The sequence below is a fragment of the Cynocephalus volans genome, chromosome 12, assembly GCF_027409185.1.
Source record: "Cynocephalus volans isolate mCynVol1 chromosome 12, mCynVol1.pri, whole genome shotgun sequence".
Classification (NCBI taxonomy): domain Eukaryota; kingdom Metazoa; phylum Chordata; class Mammalia; order Dermoptera; family Cynocephalidae; genus Cynocephalus; species Cynocephalus volans.
The window spans coordinates 72287711-72309777 of NC_084471.1; the positions used below are offsets into that span (position 1 = coordinate 72287711).

General features: G+C 38.5%; 2 protein-coding genes across 2 annotated transcripts in view; one reads left to right on the forward strand and one right to left on the reverse strand.

Annotated features, from left to right (window-relative positions):
• LOC134391729 (uncharacterized) overlaps nucleotides 1-19407 on the reverse strand; it is a 111208-nt gene extending 91801 nt beyond the window's left edge. Inside the window, exons 1-2 of the mRNA XM_063115695.1 lie at nucleotides 19344-19407; nucleotides 18731-19014 (exon numbers count right to left, since the gene is read on the reverse strand). Coding sequence (XP_062971765.1) covers nucleotides 18731-19014; nucleotides 19344-19407 — 348 coding nt within the window. The remainder of the gene's footprint in view (nucleotides 1-18730; nucleotides 19015-19343) is intronic.
• On the forward strand, nucleotides 18519-21837 carry AMIGO2 (adhesion molecule with Ig like domain 2). The gene is made up of 2 exons (XM_063076136.1): nucleotides 18519-18997; nucleotides 19347-21837. Exon 2 carries the CDS (start codon nucleotides 19409-19411, stop codon nucleotides 20972-20974), a length of 1566 nt encoding a protein of 521 aa, XP_062932206.1. The 5' UTR covers nucleotides 18519-18997; nucleotides 19347-19408; the 3' UTR covers nucleotides 20975-21837.
• Nucleotides 21838-22067: the final 230 nt, after the last annotated feature.

The window sequence follows — 22067 nt, forward strand, 5'->3', positions numbered from 1 at the left end:
CTCATTCTGTAAAATTGAAATATTTAGAAAGTAAGTCCTCCTACTGTACCAAAAAAGGCAAGAACATAATATGGTAGAGAGACAAGCATGCCAAACACATAATTTTCTTTTATTTCTGTATAACTTTTGAGTGTTCTGTATATTACTCTTGCCCTTAGTGATAGAGAAAAGGGAAATAAAATGTTAATGATAGTCTGTTAGAAAAAAAGTCCTTTATTAATGAAAATTATTTTTCTAAAAAAGTGTTTATGAATAGACCTAGATTCAAGAGTTTCTACTAATGTTCCTTCATTGGCCTTAGATGGAAATCTGTGAGAATGGCCCTTTTTTTCAAGTAAGTAGTTAAACATTACACAGTGTAGCCCTTTGGAGCCACTGGGTTTATACACCTGTACCTGAATGGATGTAAATGTGCTGCGTCTTCATTGGAAAGTCGGCTTGATGATTGACAGAGGATGGATTCGAGGCCGATGTTGGGAGTGTCAGATGGAATGGAAGGTTGCATTGGCTTGGAAAGTCCCTTTCAGTTGCTGGTATCGGCTCCTTTAATCACTACTTCATAAATTAATGTGACTGGGCTACCTAAGTCTTTTTTTTTGGGCTAAGTAAAAACTAATAATGGATTTCCTGTCTTCCTTGTGCTCTTCAAACAATTCTAGCAGAGCTCCCAGAAGTTCAAGGGCACATGGAAGTCCAGAAAGGGAAAAGAAGGGTTTCTGAAACAGTGTTATCTGAATATTAATCCCAGAAGTTCTCAAAACATTCATGAGAGGGGAAGAAATATCATCCATTCAAATTATATGTATGACATATGTTCATTCAGATAAAAGTTATAACTGTTAGACTGTGAAGGTGCTAACTATATAATAGTGGAGACATAATTCCTGTTTACAAGGCATTCACAATTTGATAGAACAGTTTGTATAGTATGTTGTGTATGGAGTATATGTACGTGGGGGTGTGGGGGGGACAAACAAAGGTTGATGTGTAATGGTAAATAGCCCTTTTAGGCAGAGTAAGTGACCAGCTAGTGAGATCACAAAAGGTGCTCTGGTGCTCCTCCTGAAAGATATTACAAGTGATGCCAAAAATGGTGTTGTGAATCGATATTCCTTAGTGTCTCACGTGGCCGTCTCACTGCTATGCTCTTCCAAAATGTTACTGGAAAAGTCAGCAATCTTGTATTCGATAGTCTGAAAGTTTTGCAGATCCCTCTCTTTCCTGATACGACAAAGAGAAGGGCCAAACCAAACCACTGGATGCCCAGGGGAGAACGGGGAAGTCCATTAGTCAGAGATTGTTGGTTGCTAGGAATCAAATCTCACTTGAATTAACTCAAATTAAAAAGAGAAGTTAACTGTAAAGATAAAGCCGGCAATTTTACAGACATCCACAGGTAGAAAACGAAGTCCGCTGGACTTCACAGTGACCAAAGCTGGGCAATAGAAAGAAACTCAAGTCAGGCAGTCTCTGTTCTATGACTTTCTTTCTTTCTTTCTTTCTTTCTTTTTTTTTTTTTAACTTTCTCTTTTGACTCTCCTCCTTGTTTTTTTAGAGCACGCCCATTTTTTTCCCCATAGACTTTGGCTTTCTCTGACTATTTATAATTTTGCTCTCAAGCAGCTTTGGTTGTACTTGACTGTGTCTTGTACTGGCGCCAATCTCAGCCCTCACTGGATGTGAGCCCTCGGCTGAAGTCCACAGTCACTGACTGTAGTTTCTGCGACCTGATGAAATCATGAGAGACAGTCTGATTGCTGTGGTCCACAAGTTCACCCTGGTCTTAATCAGAGTGGTGCAAGGTGGACATGGGGTGGGGTCAAGCCACTTAGGTTTGTGCTTTCCAGCAGAAACTTAACCGTAGGAAATCTCAGAGATGGGGGCGGGGGAGGTAGCACAAATGCCTCAAAGCATGTCAACTACAACCCGAAACCAAATGCTTCCTCTTCACAGTGTGGCATGGGGAAAGCCTTACTTGGAGGGCAGGACTCTTTGCTATGGCGCAAAAACCAAGTAGGATAGTGGTTGCAACATGGATAAAAATTTGGTTTCTAGCTCTTCATCCTTTCTTTCTACTCCACATTTCACAGAAAATAAATGGCGGCTCTAATGGTAGCACAGCCATCACTGTGACTGGGGTTAAGAGAATCTTTGGGTGAACTGGAGAGTTAGGGACTGAAGTACTTTTCATTCATTCATTCATTCATTCATTCATTCATTCATTCAGTTAACTTGAGCTAACACCTACACCTACGTTGTGCCTTGGGCTAGAAGAACAGAAGAGTCCTATATCCTCCAAAACTTTATTTTACCAGTTGCTCTCTGGAGTTCATATTTGTTGGCTTTCCACCTGACTGCAATGTAGATTTCACCATTAAGAAGTTCCCAAAATACTCTTGGCATTTATTGTACCTAAAACTTTCTAAAAGCAGAGTACTAATAAATTTAGATACATAAACAATGATAATTTCTGGCTCAAAAAGCTGAGTTCAATCCAGTGCCTGGAAACAAAAACTAAGCCTAAGGACTAAAGTAAACATAGTACGATCAGCCTCCTCTCTCCTTCTCCACTTATACAAGGCTTTACTGTGAGCTTCCATAGTGAGGAAACTCACTGTGTTTGCTCCAGGCAGATGTTTAGGTATGTTTTGATTCTTTAAAATCTAGTGATAATAAGCTGTAAAAAAGAGAAAAAAAAAAAAGAAGAGGGTGATCATTTAAGAAGTTGTAATTAAACTGTATTTTGAGGGATGTATTTTCCATAGGCACATTTACGTTTACAAACATGTGAGTTGTTTTAGGTATTTTTAGCTGATATTTAAAAATAGTCATAGGCTTGACCTAGGCATTCAGGGACTTGAATTTAAGTCCTGACTCTGTCAATAGAAGGTGTGTGAAAGTGGGTAAGCCCAGCCCCTTTCTTCCTGTGATCCTCTGCTTCTTTATCTTTTTTGCCTAATCCATCAAGTTATTAAGGGGATCAACTGAGAGGCTGAATATTAATGTTCCTTGAAGACTACAAAATACCATTCAGCCAGTGCTTGAATTTGACTGAGTAAACTCGGTATTTTATTGTAAATCAATATTGTTGCCTGACCTTGCTATTAACATTGTCTTACACAAACATACATATATTTTTGGTAATTACTTAATCAAATATCTTTTAAACTAGCATAGTTAATTTACATAGTAGCTAAGTTCCAAGTTTCTTTTCTAATATGTATAGAATAGATGCTGATTAAAGCATTCATTGAAAAACAAATACATCTCCAAAGCAGATAATTACCAAACAGCAAGAAATATCTGTAATATCCTCTGAATAAAAAGTCTGATTTTTAAATATTGGTTTCTCTTAAAGCAAGAGATAGATTTTGCAATTGAATCCAACCCATAGACTTGTGAAGCTAAGTCTATGTTTATGAAAGATATTGTTCTAGGTGCTGCAGAGAATGACAACATATAAGAAAACTGCCCCTGCCTCAATGATCTAAAGAGAACAAGATACGTGGAAAGTTAAATTAATTTATGAAAACATCTGTACACATTATATTACTACACACACACACACACACACACACACACACACACACACACACACACACACACAGACAGGGAAGATAAATAATTAGCCCTTTAGTCCTAAAGATAAAGCAACATCAATTTTAAAGATGAACAGATCTTTGAAATCAGTGTCAGCCTAATTAGCTCAAACAATGTTTATATTATTAGGTCATGTTTATCCAACACCCAGTATATGATCTAGATCATCTCTAAATAGCAGTGACACTAAGATATCTCTAAAATTTGGAAAGTTTGACTAATGATGGAATATGATGCTGTAAAGAAATGGGTTTTCTAGGAGGCTGGAAAGTTGAAGCACAGGTATAGCGCTCAGAAATGCCAAGGTACTGATTCTCCTAGCTCCTCTCCCCCATGATTAACATGTAGTCTCACTGAGATAAAACTTGGTTCAGAAACAAGGAGAACCCAATTATTGTAAACATTCTCTTAAACTGAATCATCAAATACAGAGAACGTTTGTTTGTATAAATAGGGATGTAATTGCTAAGTGTACAAGGCCTAAAATGGAGAAAGAAACTAAACTTCTCAGATCTGTCTGACCCACAGATGAGCCAAAAATTGGAGTTGCCAAAAAAGGAATGTAAAATACCTATGATTAATATAATGAATATAGAGAAATGATGAATAAAAAGGAGATATTCACTAGAAAGTTAGAATTTATTACAAAATAAAACAAGCACTCTAGATCTGTAAACATCTGAAAAATATCTGAAATTAGTAACCGAAATGAATAAGTTATACAGCATACTGGACACTGAATAATTAGTGAATGGTGAGCTAGATCAGTGAGCTGGAAAACAGGCCAATAGAAAGTATCTACCCTAAAGCACAAAGAGAAAAAAGAACAGAAGCAATAGCAAGAACATGATACATGTGGAACATTTTACATATACGAAGGATCTTCGAAAAGTTCATGGAGGGATTCATATTTTCTAATTCAATTTTTCCACAAATTTTTTGAAGAATCCTTGTATATCAGTGGAGTTCCTAAAAAAAAGAAAGAAAGAAAGAGAGAGAGAGAATAGAGGACAAGAAATATTCAAAGAGATAATGGACAAGAATTTTCCAAAGAAAAAGACATCCATACATAGATTCAAGAATCAGGATAAATACAAACAACACTGAATGTAGCCACATCATAACCAAATTGCTGAAAAACAAAGAGAAAGAGAAAAATCATAAAAGCAGCCAGAAGAAAAAAAAAATTACCTTCAAAGAAGCAACAGTAAGATTCACAGTTGAATCTATCAACAGAAATTATGAATGCTGGAAGAAAATATTGTTAACTTTAAGTGCTCAAAGGAAATAATTGCCAACCTAGGATTATATCTTGTGATAACATCCTTCAGAAATAAAAGTGGACCAAAGATGTTTTCAGACAAACTGAAAGATATTCTCCAGGCAGAAAGAAAATAATTCCAGTCAGAAATATGGAAATGTAGAATGAAACGAAAACATTCGAGGAGATAGATATATGAATATTTGTAAATTATTATTGATTGTGCAAAACAGTAATTATAATGCCCCTTACAGTATAAAATATATGTAGAACTAGGATGCATGGCAAGAAGAACAAAAAATAAATTTAAAAAAATAAAGAGGGGTAAACGGTTTAAAAGGTCTAAGTGTCTAATAATATCAGAGAAGTGGTAAAAATAATAATTTGCATAATTTTTGTATTGTCAAGAATATATGTTGTAATCTCTAGGATAACTACAATTGGAATTTTTTAAAAAATGCATAGCTTGTAAGTTATTAGAATGCAAACACCAAATGATAAAAAAGTTTTAAATAATCTAAAAAGAGGCAAGAAAGGATAAAAAGGAACATAAAATAACAACAAAAGGAATATAAAAAAAGAGAGCCCAGTAGAAAATGAAAAATAAGATGGCAGTTGTAAGCCCAATTATGTCAGTGATTATAAAGAATGTAAAAGACTAAGATTATCAGGCTAAATAAAAAACAAGTTCAACTCTATGCTTTAAATATAATGACAAAGAAATGTTTAATTCCAAAGGAAAGACAAACATACCATGCAAACACTAACCCATCCCCACCCCCCCAAAAGCTATCTAACTATATTAATATCAGGTAATATAAACTTTAAGGCAAGAAATACTATTAGAGATAAAGAGAGACAGTTCATAATTATAAATGAGTCAATCCAATATGAAAATATTATAATCCTAAATCTCTATGCCCCTTAGAGCATAGCTTCAAAATAAATTAAACAAAAAGTGTACAAATCAATAATCATAGTGGGAGACACTAGCACATCTCTCTGAAATAGCTGAGAGAACAAGCCAAAAATCAAAATGAGTAAGGACATTGCTGTGGACCGAATGTCACCCCAAAACTCACTGAAGCTTGACTCCCATTGCAACAGTGCTAAGAGGGTGGGGAATCTGATTATGATATTTGAAAAGCGGGGCCTTTAAGAGGTGATTAGAATGTAAGGACTGTGCCCTTGTGAATGGATTGATCCATTCATGGAGTAATGGCCATAGTTCTGATGGCTTTGTCAGGAGAGTGAGTGAGAAGGCAGCTCTCACTCTTGCTCAGCCCACTCTCATCATGCTACACCCTGCATCGCTGTGGAGAGTCACCACCAAGAGCAAGGCCCTCACCAGCTGCGTTCCCTGGACTTTGGAGTCCCCAGTTTCTGAACTACAAGAGATAAATTTCATTTCTTTATAAATTACCCAGTTTCAGGTATTCCATTATAAGCAACAGAAATGGACAGATATAGAATATACAAATAACGCAATTAACATATCTGATCTAATTGCCATGTATGTAAAATTCCATCTACTAATCACCAACTTATATTCACTTCACGTGTGAAGGAACATTTACTAAAAACAATACATTCTACTGTAAAGAAAATCTCAACAATTTCAAAATATTGAAATCTTTCATAATATCTTCTCTGGTCACCATGGAAGTAGGCTAGAGATCAAAACCACAATTTTTTAAAAAACCCGACTGCCTAATAATTAAACCATACACTTGAAATCCATGGGATAAAGAAAGAAAAAAACAGAAATTAGAAAATATTTTAAACTGAATAATAAAAAATTACATTTCAAAGATTATGGGGAAAAAACTAATAGTGCTTAGGAGCAGTTATATACCCTTAAATTCAGAAATTAGGAAAAAAAGGCTAAAATCACTGATTTAAGTATCAATTTCAGGAAACTATAAAAAGAACAGCAATCAAACCTATGGAAAGAAATGATAAAGGTAAAAAAAAATCAAGGAAATCAAAATCGAACATATAATAGAGAAAATCAAACAAAGTCAAAGCTCTTTGAAAAGATTAATAAAATTGACAAAATACAAACAAGACTGATCAAAAAACGTAGAGAATATAAATGAGCAACAACAGCAATGAAAAAGGTGATATTACTATAGATCACCCAAACATCAAAAAGATAATCCAAGGAGGCTAAAGACAACGTCATGCTGATAAACTTGGCAATTTGGATGAAATGGACAAAATCCTTTGAAAAATGCAATTTACCAAAGCTGACAGAACAAAAGATGAAAAATATGAATAGTTCATTGTATGTTTTTCAAAGATTGAGCCCATTATTTTTTTAAAAAGAAAAGCTCAGGCCCAGATAGTTAACTAATGACTTCTTCCAAACACTTAAGGAAACGTTAACACCTGCCTTGTACAATTCTTGAAGAAGACAGGAACAAAAGGAGAGCTTCTCAAACTTTTTTTTTAAAAAAAATGTGAATAGCCTAGTCTTGGTTTTAAAACCCTGACAAGCACTGTGAGAAAGAAAATTGCAGTCTTCTTTCTCATAAACATTATTGAAGAATTCTTAATAAAATATTAGAAAACCAAATCCATTGATACAGTAAACTGACTGCAGTTTAGTCCAGGTGGCTTAACATTCAAAAATCATAAACATAATTCACCATATTACCAGAAAAAGGAGTAAAATCACATGATCATCTTGAATGCAGAAAAAGCATCTGATAAATTCAACAACCATTTGTGATGAAGCATGTAACCAAATAAGGATAGAACTTTCTTAATCTGAGAAAGAATATCAACAAAATATCAACAAAAAGACATCATTCTCAATAATAGAATATGAAAAAATTCTCTCTTAGATTGAGATTGAGTCAAGAATGGCCACTGTCACCACTTCTATATGACATTGCAACCAGAGGTCTAGCCAAAAGGCAAGAGAAAGAAATAAAAGTCATTGAGACTGGAAAACAAGAAACAAAACAGTCATGTCCAGACAATTAGATCATGTACATATAAAATTGCTAAAACAAGAAACAAAATAGTCATGCCCAGACAATAAGATCATGTACGTATAAAATTGCTAAAGAATCTATGGACAAATTCTTAAAATTAATAAGAGAGTATAGGAAGGACACTGAACACAAAGTCAAAATACAAAAATTAGTCATATTTGTATATACTGGCAATAAACAAATAGAAAATAAAACATTTAAAATAGCATCAAAAAACTCAAACACCTAGAAATAAATCTAATTAAAGATGTACAAGACCTGTAATTGAAAACTACAGAATATTATTGAGGAAAAAATAAAAAAATAAAAAATAAATGGAAATATATGCATTGGTATGATTGATAGTCTCAGTATTGTAAAGATATTCGTTCTCTCCAAATTAATACACACTTCCATGCAAATATGGAAGATTTACAGTATGAGATATCAGAAACTACTATATATAGCTATGATAACACAAACTGTGTGGTACAAGAACAGGTAACTGTCCGATGGAACAGAACAGCGAGTCCAGAAGCAGACCCGCACATATACAGTCACATAATCTATGATAAAAATGACCCTGCAAGGCAGTAGGGAAAAGGAGGTCTTTTCAATAAATGGCACTGGATCAACTGGATATTCAAATGGAAGAAAAGGTATATTGACTTCTACTTCACATTACATGTAAAAGTCAATTCCAGATGGATTGCAGAAATAATTTGAAAGATAAAACGGTAAAGCTTTTTTAGAGGAAAACACTTTCATGACTTTGGAGTAAGCAACGCTTTCTTAAATAGAAAATTAAAAAAACAAAAATGAAACTCATTAACCATAATGGAAAAAAAATGTGATAAACTTGACTATATTAAAACCAAAAATTAGTGAGATGGCAACCCACAGGGTGGGAGAAAATATTAACCTGTATATTAATTTATAATATATAATATACATACATACACATATTAAAAAACACAAACTCAGAATATATAAAGAACACCTACAAATCAATAAGAAAAAGATGGACAGCTCAACAGCAAAATGGGTAAAAGACTCATGAAAGAGTATGTCTAAATAAACATATGGAAAATCACTCAAGTTCATTAAACATCAAGTAATTGCAAATTAAAACCACAATTGAATACCACTATCTACCCATCAAAATGGCTAAAATGAAAAAGATGTTGGCAAGGATGTGGAAGAATAAGGATTGTCATATACTGCTTGTGGAGAAGAAATTGGTAAAACCACTTTGGAAAAGTGGCACTTACTACTACAGCTGAATATATGCATCACCTGTTACCCCAGCAAATACGTTTTAGGCATATACCCTGTAGGAATGTATGCATATGTTCACCAAAAGACATATTTTAGAATGTTCATGGCAACTGCACTTGTAATAGACAAAAATTAGAAACTACCCAAATGCCTGTCATCAATGAAATGGATAAGTAAATTGTGATATAGCCACACAATGGAATATCATATAGGAGTGAGGATTATCTACAACTACATGCAAAAATACAAATCTCCCAAACATAAAGTTGGGCAACAGCCAGACACAAAAGACTACATATTCCATTTACGTAAAGTACAAAAACAGGCATAACTAATCTATGTTGTTAGAAGTCAGAACAGCAATTACTACTTGGGGGTGGTAAATGTCCTGTTTCTCGATTTGGGGGACGGTTACAAGAGTGTGTTGCCCTCGCTCTGCTAATCCTCCTCTGTGCGTGCTACATGATTCTTTTCTCATGATTGTCTCCGCTGGAACTTTTTTTCATCAAATGTTTGGACAGAGCTCAATTTCTGCTTATGTAATTGTTCAGTTTATTTTCAATATACATATTCATAATCACATTTTATTGAGGTCCTGCAAAATGCCTGCTTCTCATGACTTACTTCTGGGGATGGTTTTTCTCTCCAGGTGGCTCCTCAGCTTTCTGATAATGTCTTTCTGATACGAGTTCTATGTTGTCTGTCTGTCTGGCTCTCCTCTGTGTGATCACCACTCGTACCTTATTTGTGGTGGTGGTGTATCTTTGCATACTCTGATATTGTACTGATAAAGAAGGGGAGATATCGTGTTTAATAGAGCAATTTTCTGACTGGGGTACAATCATGATGCCATTGTATTTCCTGTGTAATGTAAAATTCTGCTGATCAATGGCATCGTGCCTTCTGCCCAGTGCCATATCCATTTAATCTGAGTATGTGGTCTTCTGGGCAGACACATCTCTCTTGTGGCAATGGATCTGTCATGTATAATAGCTTGATACCACTAAACGTTAAACTCATCAAATGAACTGCTCTTCTTTATTCTTTCATACTCACCAAACATATTTATGATTATGAACTTGGCTTCCCAAAGATTTCTTACAGCCAGAGAATACGATCAAGCCAACATCAAGTTCTGATCCACTAGATTCTTGCTAGAAATGGACAGGTAGATATTCTTTTGGGTTATATTTTAAATCATTCTCCGTGTATCAAATTGATACATGGGATGTGAAAAATATCAAGTTTCTGGGCCTGCCAAGCTGGGCCTTTTTAAGGTTATGAAGGTGGCCATGTCTGAAGAGCCCACCACCCAGCTCTCCCCTAAGCATACCCTACAAACAAACAAACAAACATTTTAATACTCATAGGGTCAATGCATATTCTGCTGAAAATAGAGCCAAAGAGCCAAGGTTCTCAATGCCTTCCCAACAAAGAGAATTTAGAAGGAGGAATTTAGATGTCCAATAGTTTTAATAAATATAATTGAGTGAATGGAAAATTCTACTTTGAGATAAATGTGGACAACTGCCACAATAAGCATGTTTTCCATCATCCTGCTGTTTCCACAAAGTAAGAAATGTCAGTGAGCACATTCATCCTCCAGCAACTTGTTCAGATTTGCACCTGACCTCTTCTACACAAAAGCTGCCAAGGAAACCTACGCTGGTTGCCTACCATGTATTTTTATCACAGTGTAAGAGGCAAGTAACGGCATGTCAAAACTGTTCTCCGGAGAGAGTGATTATTACTATTTTTTGTTTTATTTTGCTTTTTGGGTTCTCTCCAGTGTGTATTGAGATTGCTGATCATCACTCCTGACTAAAGGTCTCCACCAACGTTGTTCCCCACGGTATGCCACCTCAAGTCCCCACAGGACGCAGACCAGTGGACTCACACCAGCCTGCAACCGCTGAGAGAGTACCACGGCAAGTAAGGCAGAGCTGAGCCAAATGAGAACCTGCTGTACTCTGCACCAGGCTCAGGGGAGCCACATAATTAGTACAAACATCACTGTGGTGAGACACCTTTCCAGCTCTGTTTATTTTGTACATAACCCTAGCCATTACGTTCAACAAACGTTTGTTAAACATCTGTGCTGTGTCAGACCATGTTGAAGGCACACAGGCAATAAGGCAGTACTCTTCTACAGCTTTATAGTTCCCAAAGCACTTTTCACATATCTTATCTCAGTCAACTTTGTGAAGTCAAACAGAGCATATATTGATACTGCATTTCCATTTTACAAATGGGGAAGCTGAGAATCTGAAAGATCACACATTTACTAAATGGAAGTTCTGGGGCCAAAATCTAAGGATTTGATTCTTTATTCAATGCTCTATTTTACTACATCACCATTTTTTTACACAATGTCATTTGGCATTTAATTAGAGAGTGTTTCAGGCTCTTGGTACATGTCAGGAGAGACATACTACTTTCCTTCCTTATAATTCTTTATTGTTAATGCCAGAGATAAGATGAGCCATAGAGTTCATATTATTATAGTGATCAGATACTCGGTCAACAAAATGAGTAAGATCTAAAATTCTGCTTGTATTTAGAATTTTCGAATGCCCCCAAAGTACATATCTTTTGTTGCAAATATTTTGGCTCTTGACTATATCCAATTGGAATTGTATTCTATACTGCCTTATATCCTATACATACTTCTAATAACTACAAATTCCTCGAGGAGAGCAACCATATCATGGCTCTGGGAGTGTAGCCAGGACTAACAATACTTGCTGAATGGAATTTAAATTATGGCTGATCCTGCTACTCCCTAAATGGGGAGCATTGAGCTACTGGTTAAGCATGAGACTAAAGCAAGACAGACTTCGGTAAGAGATCTGGTTCTACTACTAATCTGGGGCAAGTTACATAAACCAGCTGAGCCCCATGGCCTCATTAGAAAATGGGGATGTTAATGGTCATCTCTTAGGGCCTTGTAAGGATTCCATGAGAAGCCTGGTATACGGTGAGAATGCAGCAGGTGTTAGGTCTTATTTTCAACATCACTTTCTTGGATCTTTCCAGAGGTTTGTCTGCCTCCTCCTATATTAATGGCATGTTTCTTTTCACTGTCACAAACTGCAAGGCCAGAGTTCCAGAGCAAATTTCCCAGGGAGCACCCACCACAGAGGGCCTTGTATTTGCTAAAAATAATTAAATAAGTATTTACAATAGTGTTGGCCACACAATGCAGAGAGTTTATTCTTTTCCCTCTCAATTTTGCTTTATTTTATTTTATGTTAATGTGGTTGGTAAATAATGGTTGCTTCAAATTAGATATTACTTTGAATAATTAGCTTCACCTTCATAAAGCTATGATAAATTAATTACTGCTACAGGAAATCGAATTTTTTAAAGGACATAAAATAGGAGTCTGAATGCTTCAGATAGTCCTCTAAACTGGATTTGTTAAATATTATCTGTATTTATCAGACAGATAAAATTAACCCCAATTTTGAAAGATATAATAGTGTTTAGGAATTCAATTAGATGATCTCATTGGGCTAATAATGAGCAAAATGAAAATTAGAGCACCTACCATTTATGACCAAAATCTTAAGAGGTAACCAGAATGCTAGGTGCATGGTTTTGACACACTGTTTTTTCAAGCAAATTTTCCTCTGCTTATTTCATTCCTAAGGCTGAGAATTCTGGAGCAGTAAAAAAAAAAAAAAAAGTCTGCTTGTTTCTCTCATTATGTAATAATGACAAAGAAAAAAACCCATTCTTTTGCAAACTTCTCAGGTTTCTCACTTCAATGGATTTATTCTTTAAACAGAAACTAATTTATTAGTGAGATTATGAATGGCATTCTCTGATTATTTATACTTTTCCTATACCTTCCACAATTTTTCAACAACAAGCACACAGTACTTTTAGGATTAGAAAAAAAGGGTTTTTAGTTATTTTTATTTTGGTTTCACATGGAAAACAAATAGTGGCATAGGGCCATGCCACCTTCACAAAGGCTAGCTTAAGAATGTGCTTTGGGAGAGAAGGACTCAGAGCTGTTGGGAGTTGATCCCAACCAAGCATGTTGAGTCCCAAACCTGGAAATGCGGCCACGTGGCCACTATGAAATATGTAAGTGCCTATTATGTGCCTCATTTTAGTCAGGCTAGGATGGCTATGGCAGCATCTATGTATTGCTATAATTCCCAGACTAAAGAATAGTGCCCGGCACACAGTAGGTGCTTAGTAAATATTTGTCAAATAGAGGGCTGTAATACTAAGGCAGGACAGCAATTATTAGATCTCAAAACAGGGGAGATCACAGTTTCTTCCTGCCTGAGAAGCCAAGGAGAGGGTTTTATTCTCTGAGACTACAGTAGCTGATTATTAAGTAGAAATCACAACTAAGCAGAAACACTGATACACGTGACTTTAAACAATTATGTTTTCATTGTACTTTTTCTTATCACAAAAGCATTGCAGAATAATAGAATATACAGATAAGGAAAGAGGAGAAATATTTTAAAAGCGACTTTTAAGACATAGGTATATACTCTCTCAGATGGTCTTCTATGCATATCATGAAATTCATACATATATTTTGTCTTTTACAAAAACAGGAATCATACCATTTTATAACTATTTGCTATATCACCAGATATTCCCCTGTCACATTATTTTTAGTGACAATATAATATGACATGAGATGGATATACACTAATTTACTTACCCACATCCCTGTTGCACATTAAGAATGTGTCCATTTCTTTTTTATTAGAAACGTTGCTGCAATGAATGAGTGATAGCCAAACATAGTCGAATACTTAATAGATTAAAGCAGTCTCTCAGTTATAGAGAACTTGCCTTAAGTTACTTTTCCTGAAGAAGCAATGGGACTGACATCTTTAATTGGAGGGAGAGAGGAGAAGCCTGTGTCTACCCAGTGCAACACTAACTGATCCAGATGAAGAAACTAAACCCACACCTGCTCTAGTTGGTTAGTACCTCTTTTCTAAGTCTGTGTTCCTGGGACCTTAGCAACAGAGGACAAACTGATGTAAGAAAAACAAATTAATTTTTTGAAGTTGAAAGAAACTTTAGAAACCACTAATTGTCATATCCCCAATTAACTTTGGGGGTTTATGAAGATGTTAAAGGATTTTTGCTCAAGACTAGATCTTAGATCTTCTTATCTTGTAATACTGGTAGGTTTCTGTAATCACACAGGAGTTTAATACTTTTATAATTTAAGACTCTTGGTAAATGGAACTTTGGGCATCAGGGCCACATTCTAAGTTCAAGTTCAGCTAAACCAACTATGCAGGACTTTCAAGGGATGATCCCAACTGGTTCTGCAATCTTTAGCTATAAAACTCCAACCAAACTTTGAAAACATTACACTAAGTAAAAGAAGCCAGACACAAAAGGCCTCCTAATGTATGATTCCATTTATATGAAATGTCCAGAAAAGGCAAATCCATAGGAACAGAAAGTAAAGTAGTGGTTGACCAGGACTGGGAGGAAGGGGAATGGAAGTGACAGCTTAATGGGTACGGAGCTTCTTTTTGGGGTGATGAAGATATTCTGGAATTAAATAGTGGTGATGGTTGCATAATATTATAAGTATACTAAAAATCACTGAATTGTACATTTTTAAATGGTTAATATGGTAAATTTTAATTTATGTGAATCTTATCTCAACTGAATTAAAAAAAAAAACAACTAAAAAAACCATCCAGCCTATATCAGTGAAGATAAGAGAAGAAAAATCTGATGGGTGAGTGCAGATTGCTTACAGAGTTGCGCCGTTGTGGGCTCTCTCTGGGGAGGACACCTAGTACTTCCCTGAGTGCATCCCTGCCCCCCATTCCAGCCAGGTAGAGGGATCTTCCAGGGAATCAAGCTGCAAGTTGACACATGCCTCCTGGAGTTCAGAGAACACAGAAGCTAGAGTCTGATTCTCTCCTGAAAATGTCTCCACATAGTGAGAGACGTAGGCCTGGGTGAGAGATGGTTCTAAGGCTTATGCCACATTATAAAAACCCTATTAAGGGTGCTGCCCACCAGAGTGAGGAAACCTCCACAGAAAATTCCTGTGTGCAGCAATCAGGTGCTTGCAGAGCTAGGGACCCCAGTAAGCACCATCTCCAAAGAACCTCCAATGTGCCCCCAGGTTAAAAAAAAGAGGCAACACAATAGATATCTGCCAATGTCCAAATTATACCCGATGACAGGACACATGCTAGAATCAAGAGAAATAAAGAATGTGAAAACGTTTTATAGGATATAAAATGCTATCAAAGTGTTAATTATTCGTAAAAACAACTTAAAATCATCTAACTAGTGCTGTAACAATCTCTTGTATCATATCTCTAATTCTTTATGTCTTTAATTACAACCTGAGAAATTCTGGAAATCACAGGGCTGGAAGAACTCCTGAGATTTCATCTACTCAAATCTCTGTGTCCAGGCAGGAGTTCCAGACCTAGCCAGAAATTCATATCACCACACCCACCTCAGCACACCAGATTCAGAATCATGCCAAGTGTCAAGCCACTTTCTATTTTCCTTTACTCAATGGTCAAAATACCAATAGATTATGCCACATGGACAGAGAAATATCTATCTGTTCTATTTTAAACTCCTGAGAAGACAACTCAACCATCTGTCTTGGCAACCCTGGCAGAAATGTCTCTCTTCTCTTTAATCTAAATCCTTCAAATAGAACTTTGAGATAATTTTGTCCCATTCCATTTTCAAATAATTTGAAACACAGTTGTTTACCATCTGGGTTATAGGATTATATAATGTCACAGCGTTGTGGTGAGCAGTAAATGAAATAATGCAGGTAAAACATAGAGCTCAGTGTCTAGCACATAATAATGGCCCAATACATATTTATTATCACTATCATTACAGGCATTAGGGCTCTATTAGTCACAAGGTACTTAAGTATAACTCAAAACAATTTAAGCAAAAAAAAAGGGGGGGGATGGAAAATGTAATTAAAAAGGAAATATAAGTGTTCGGGCACTTCTGGATCTAGGACCCAAATAATGTTTGCAGGGTTCCTCTTTTCCTTCCTTCTCCTCCATCTTTCAGACAAGCTTTTTGCAGTAGAAAGAGCAGAACAACAACCAACAGACTCAGTTGGAGTAAACCATCCCTCAACCACCTAGAATAGCTTCCCCATTCATCAGTTCATGGATCAAAAATTTGTTGAACATGCCAAGCAGGGCTCTAGGAGTTGGGAATAGAATAGTGTCCAAGACAGATAAAATTGCTGCCCTCATGGAAGTTATGTTCTAGTGGAAAAAGGAGATCTGTTAGAAGAAGGTGAAGAGAGTTCTGGGATGCTGGAAAGATAAAAATGTTACTTCCACAAAAATGAGGTCATATTGTGTGCCATTAATAAGGGCAACTCTTACCTTTCTCTTCTCCCAACTAGTAAACCCAAACCTTTCACAACTTTCTTCCCTTCAACAAATGAGTGGAACCCCCAAAATCAGTTCTTCAAATGGATAGCCTGCTCAGTGGATTTTGAGTGCATATAGTTTATGCTGTGTAACCTTTGCATAATGCATCTATGATATGCCTGCAACTATGATAACATAAGCTTCCTGTTTTCATTTTTGAAAGTCACTTTTTCTTTTTAGACTATTTTTGTATTAAATGCAGGTCTTTCTTCTGCCTTCATAGATGTTAGTTACTTATTAATATACTGCAAAAACCTGGTCATTTATTAGTCATTTAAAAAGTATTCCTCTGAATAATTTTAAATCTTTTTCTTTGTATTAACCATTCTATCTCTATAAAAATGAAGGCCTAGAGACCAAGTTTTTTGAGAACCCCAGGAGTGAGGCCTAATATTAGAAAATCTCAAATTCTGCCTATCCCTTGGGAGCTCACAGTGAGGTATGTTTTCATGAAGAATTTTAGGCTCTACTATGATAAAATTCAACTTTTTATGAATCTAAAACTAAAAGGAATCCAGTTGTTCTCACCTGAAAATATCTTGATTTAACAGTGCTATTTTGGATTTATTCCACAAACAGGCTGACTAAATTAACAATGCACACAATTCTACTTAAATTAGGTGCTGGTCTATGCTTACCACAGCCATCATGGACAATTCATGGGCAGTGTAGGGACCGACTGTCATTAAATTTAAGTAAAATTAGTGTGTTTGGGGGGGGTTGGGAACAGTTGATTGTCGTTGTCATCATTTTTATTTTTTAGGTAACATTACTTGCTGTGCTCTGTCCCGACTGTTTTCTCAATTTGGTCTGCTTTTTATTCTCCCTATCCCTTCTGCTGTGGTTCGCATCTTTTGTCAGGGCACTAATTTATTTCTTTTAATCCGGATATAATGGCCAAATGGGCCATTTGGCTCAGTCTAATCTCATCGTTAAAACTTATCTCGGAATTAAGCAAAAATGGATTTTTAATCGAAAGGCTCATCCGGCACATTCCCTCCATCTCACTTTTGCATGGCCTCGCCCGGCTTGTACCTTTCCGTGCCTGCCGGGCCAAAGCACGCTGGAGTCGGGTGGCTGCCCGGCCTGGCAGGAAGGTTCGAAGGGCCTCCGCGCGGACACCCCTTCTGGCGACAGCCTGGAGAACACTTGCAAAAAAAAAAAAAAGTCTGGCTCTCGGATTATTATTACTTTTTTAGGTTAATACCCTTGTCTTTGCATTCCAGCCGGAAGGTCGGCTCCAAGCCTTCTTACCTGCCTACCTCCTTCTCCAACTGAGCACCATCCCTGATGCCGCCTCCTGGGTTTAGGAAAGGGGGAATCACCTAGGGGGGCGCGGAGTATCCCCGAGGCGCTTTCCCGCTTCCTTCCCGCAAGCAGAGATCCCGGGCGCACCAGAGGAAATGTGCCCGACTTCCCTTCCCCCCGACCTCATCCCCAAATGTGGGCGGAAACGTCACGCTGCGTCTGTGTTAATTTTGTAAACCTTGGAAGTGAACTGCATTGAGCCCCCTTGGCCCTCGCCCCAAAGCAAAGCTGTAAGAGGTCGGGGAACTGAGTGGACTCGGTGGGGAAAGAGACGCGACCTGCGTGGCCGCAACCAAGTGGGTCCCCAAGGCTGCGACCACTCCCTCCGGGGCTGGGCGTCTGCCCCCCCTAATCTTCCCGACCCCCAAACGGACGCAATCGGCAGGAGGGTAGATGGATGCGTCCACGCTCGCGGACGGGGGTCCGGGCCTCAGATGTGCACCCCTGCCCATCCCCCACCCCACCCGCGCGGCGGCTCTCGATGGCCGAGGGGGAGCGGGAGGTGGACTGCGGGGGGCGGCGGCGGAGCCGCGGGGTTGCAGCGAGGGGGGCGCCGGCCGTGTCTCCGATTGGCTGCGCCGCCGCCCCCTCCCGCGCCGCGCGTCCCCCGCCACGCGCCCAGCCGGTTCCTTTCCACAGCCGTGGAGCTGGTGCCCGCAGACGGGAGGACGCGCAGGGGCGGGACTGGCCTCCCCGCCCCGCACCCGACCTGGGCACGCGGGAGCCCCGGGTCCTGCTGCCTCCCAAGCGCAGAGAGGCGGGGCGGGTCGACCCGCCGCCTGCGCCCCCGCCCCTCGGACCGGGCTCCCGGAGCGGGGCGCCCCGCGCGCGGGCACTCGGCGGCCAGAGCGCCGAGGCGGTACGTTCAGCCGTGCAATGAGAGGAGCCCGGCAGAACCAACCCGGGCCGGCGGAGAGGTTGGCTGCGCCCGGGGCTGCCGCCGCCGCCGCCACCGCGGCTGTCGAAACTCCCCAAAGTTGAGAGCCTGCGAGAGGCTGCCGCCCGCCGGGAGCAAGAGGGAAAGGAACTTGGAACGTGCAAGTGACAGGCGTGGACAGACAGACGCGCAGACCTTCAGAAGACACCACTGCCGGCGGCCTGTCCCCGGAGCCCGAGAGGCTTCCCAGCTCGTGAGTTGTTTTCTGGACTGGGGGCTTGATGAATATTTCCGTTTAATTGTTTATAGGATGCGTTTATATATTTTTGTGTCTGCTGGAGGGAGTTTTAAAAAACGCAGGAAGCATCTTTTTTAAAAAATTGAGTTTCTGATGGTGAGACAGATGTTGGTTTTGAGAGAATGTGACTGTCATGTCGAGGAGCAGGAGTAACCCAGGAAAAAAATGTATTTAATAGTAAAAAGTCAAGTAGAGCTCCCCAGTGTGAAATAAAATCCATTTCAAAAGTTATCGGAAAGAAAATAAGGTATGATTCTTAAGGGTTAACTTCTGCTGTTCTCCCCTCTTAAATGTTGTTTACCAGGTTCACTGGTGGGAGTCTGGGCTGGTGGAAAGGCGCCGGGAAGAGGCTCCGAGGCGACCATAATGTCTTTACGTTTACACACACTGCCCACTCTGTCTGGAGTTGTCAGACCGGGCTGCAGGGAGCTGCTGTGTTTGTTGATGATCACGGTGACTGTGAGCCCGGGCGCCTCCGGGGTGTGTCCCACCGCTTGCATCTGTGCCACCGACATTCTCAGCTGCACCAACAAAAACCTGTCCAAGGTGCCTGGAAACCTTTTCAGACTGATTAAGAGACTGGATCTGAGTTATAACAGAATTGGGCTTCTGGATTCTGAGTGGATTCCGGTATCGTTAGTAAAGCTGAACACCCTAATTATTCGTCATAACAACATCACCAGCATTTCCACGGGCAGTTTTTCCACAACTCCAAATTTGAAGTGTCTTGACTTATCATCCAATAAGCTGAAGACAGTGAAAAATGCAGTGTTTCAAGAGTTGAAGTTTCTGGAAGTGCTCCTGCTTTACAACAATCACATTTCCTATCTGGATCCGTCAGCGTTTGGAGGGCTTTCCCGGTTGCAAAAACTATACTTAAGTGGAAACTTTCTCACGCAGTTTCCTATGGATTTGTATGTTGGACGGTTCAAGCTGGCTGAACTGATGTTTTTAGATGTTTCTTATAACCGGATCCCTTCCATGCCAATGCACCATATAAACTTAGTGCCAGGAAAACAGCTGAGAGGCATCTACCTTCATGGAAACCCCTTTGTCTGTGACTGTTCCCTGTACTCATTGCTGATCTTTTGGTATCGAAGGCAGTTTAGCTCAGTGATGGATTTTAAGAACGATTACACCTGTCGCCTGTGGTCTGACTCCAAGCACTTCCATCAAGTGCTTCTGCTCCAGGAGAGCCTTATGAATTGCTCTGACAGCATCATTAATGGTTCCTTCCGTGCACTTGGCTTTATTCATGAGGCTCAGGTCGGGGAAAGGCTGATTGTCCACTGTGACAGCAAGACTGGTAATGCAAATACTGATTTCATCTGGGTGGGTCCAGATAACAGATTGCTGGAGCCGGATAAAGAGATAGAAAACTTTCACGTGTTTCACAATGGAAGTCTGGTTATAGAAAGCCCTCGTTTTGAGGATGCTGGAGTGTATTCTTGTATTGCAATGAATAGGCAACGCCTGTTAAATGAAACTGTGGATGTCACAATAAACGTCAGCAATTTCACCGTCAACAAATCCCATGCTCATGAGGCATTTAACACAGCTTTTACTACTCTTGCCGCCTGCGTGGCCAGTATTGTTTTGGTACTTCTGTACCTTTATCTGACCCCATGTCCCTGCAAGTGTAAAACCAAGAGACAGAAAAATATGCTAAACCAAAGCAATGCCCATTCATCCATTCTCATTCCCGGCCCGGCTAGTGATGGCTCCGCTGATGAACGGAAGGCAGGTGCAAGTAAAAGAGTGGTCTTTTTGGAGCCCCTGAAGGATACCGCAGCAGGCCAGAATGGGAAGGTCAGGCTCTTTCCCAGTGAGACGGTTATAGCTGAGGGCATCTTAAAGTCCACAAGGGTGAAATCCGACTCGGATTCAGTCAATTCAGTGTTTTCAGACACACCCTTTGTGGCGTCCAGTTAATTCTGTGCCTGTATTTGTATGATGTAATTTAATCTCTCCATATTTAACTTTGTGTGTGGTCTGCGAAATAAACAGCAGGACAGAAATCATGTTGTTTTTTGTTTTTTGTTTTTTAAATACAACCACATGGTCTCTTAAAATGGTTGACAGGAAATGAAGTAAAGTACTCTGGTTCTTCAATGTTCCAAAGAAAGATGGGGTTGTTTTCCAAAGTTTAAATTCTAGATAATAATATCATAATCTTTAGAACCATTAATAATTTCAGAGCTGGTCTGGAGGTGATATGACTCACATTGTCCCTTTTTTCAGGATTCTTAAAAGAAAAAATAGACTTTATGTGTTCGTGTTCTTTAAAAATAGACTTTGCTAACTTATTAGGACCAAAGTTGAGTTATTTTACAGACAAGCATTAGTTCTATTGTATTTTTAAAAGATGTAGAAGGAAGAATCAACCAATTGTTTATAAAGCAGAAAGTAAACTTCAATTTGGTAATGTCTTAGTCAAAAGCATTATTTCAGACCAGAGTGAACAGACTACACTGATAAAATTTACTGGATAATGCCATATCCTCTGTGGTGTTAGATAAATAGTGCAAGAAAGGTAGATGTGTTTGTCTTCTTTCCGTTCTGTATCTTTGTACAAAAGATCTCATTGAAAGATTAAAGTCATTGTTATTTGTTGCCATAAATATATAGATGTCAACACCAAAATGTCTGAGTAACTTCCTAAACTTTTGTTTTGGCAGATTAATATTTGTTCATATGCTTGTGTATATGTAAATCTTAAATTATATGAACTATTAAATAGACCTTACTGTACTGTGCTTTGGACATGTGAACTAATGTAAATATATGTATTCCGTAACTTGATGTTTTGTTTTATTTGTCTTTTAAAAACATTCATCTAAGATGTTTTACGTGATCAGATTGTGCTATCTTGTGTAAAGCACCATCTATAGCAAATATCTCTCCAAAATTCTTGTAGTTGCAGTATAGAGTTTATTTTTTAAAGAGGGGGAAGGCTTTAATGTGTTCTAGGCCAATTTATACCTTCTATTAACACCTTTTACTCTGATACAATTATTCACGTTAA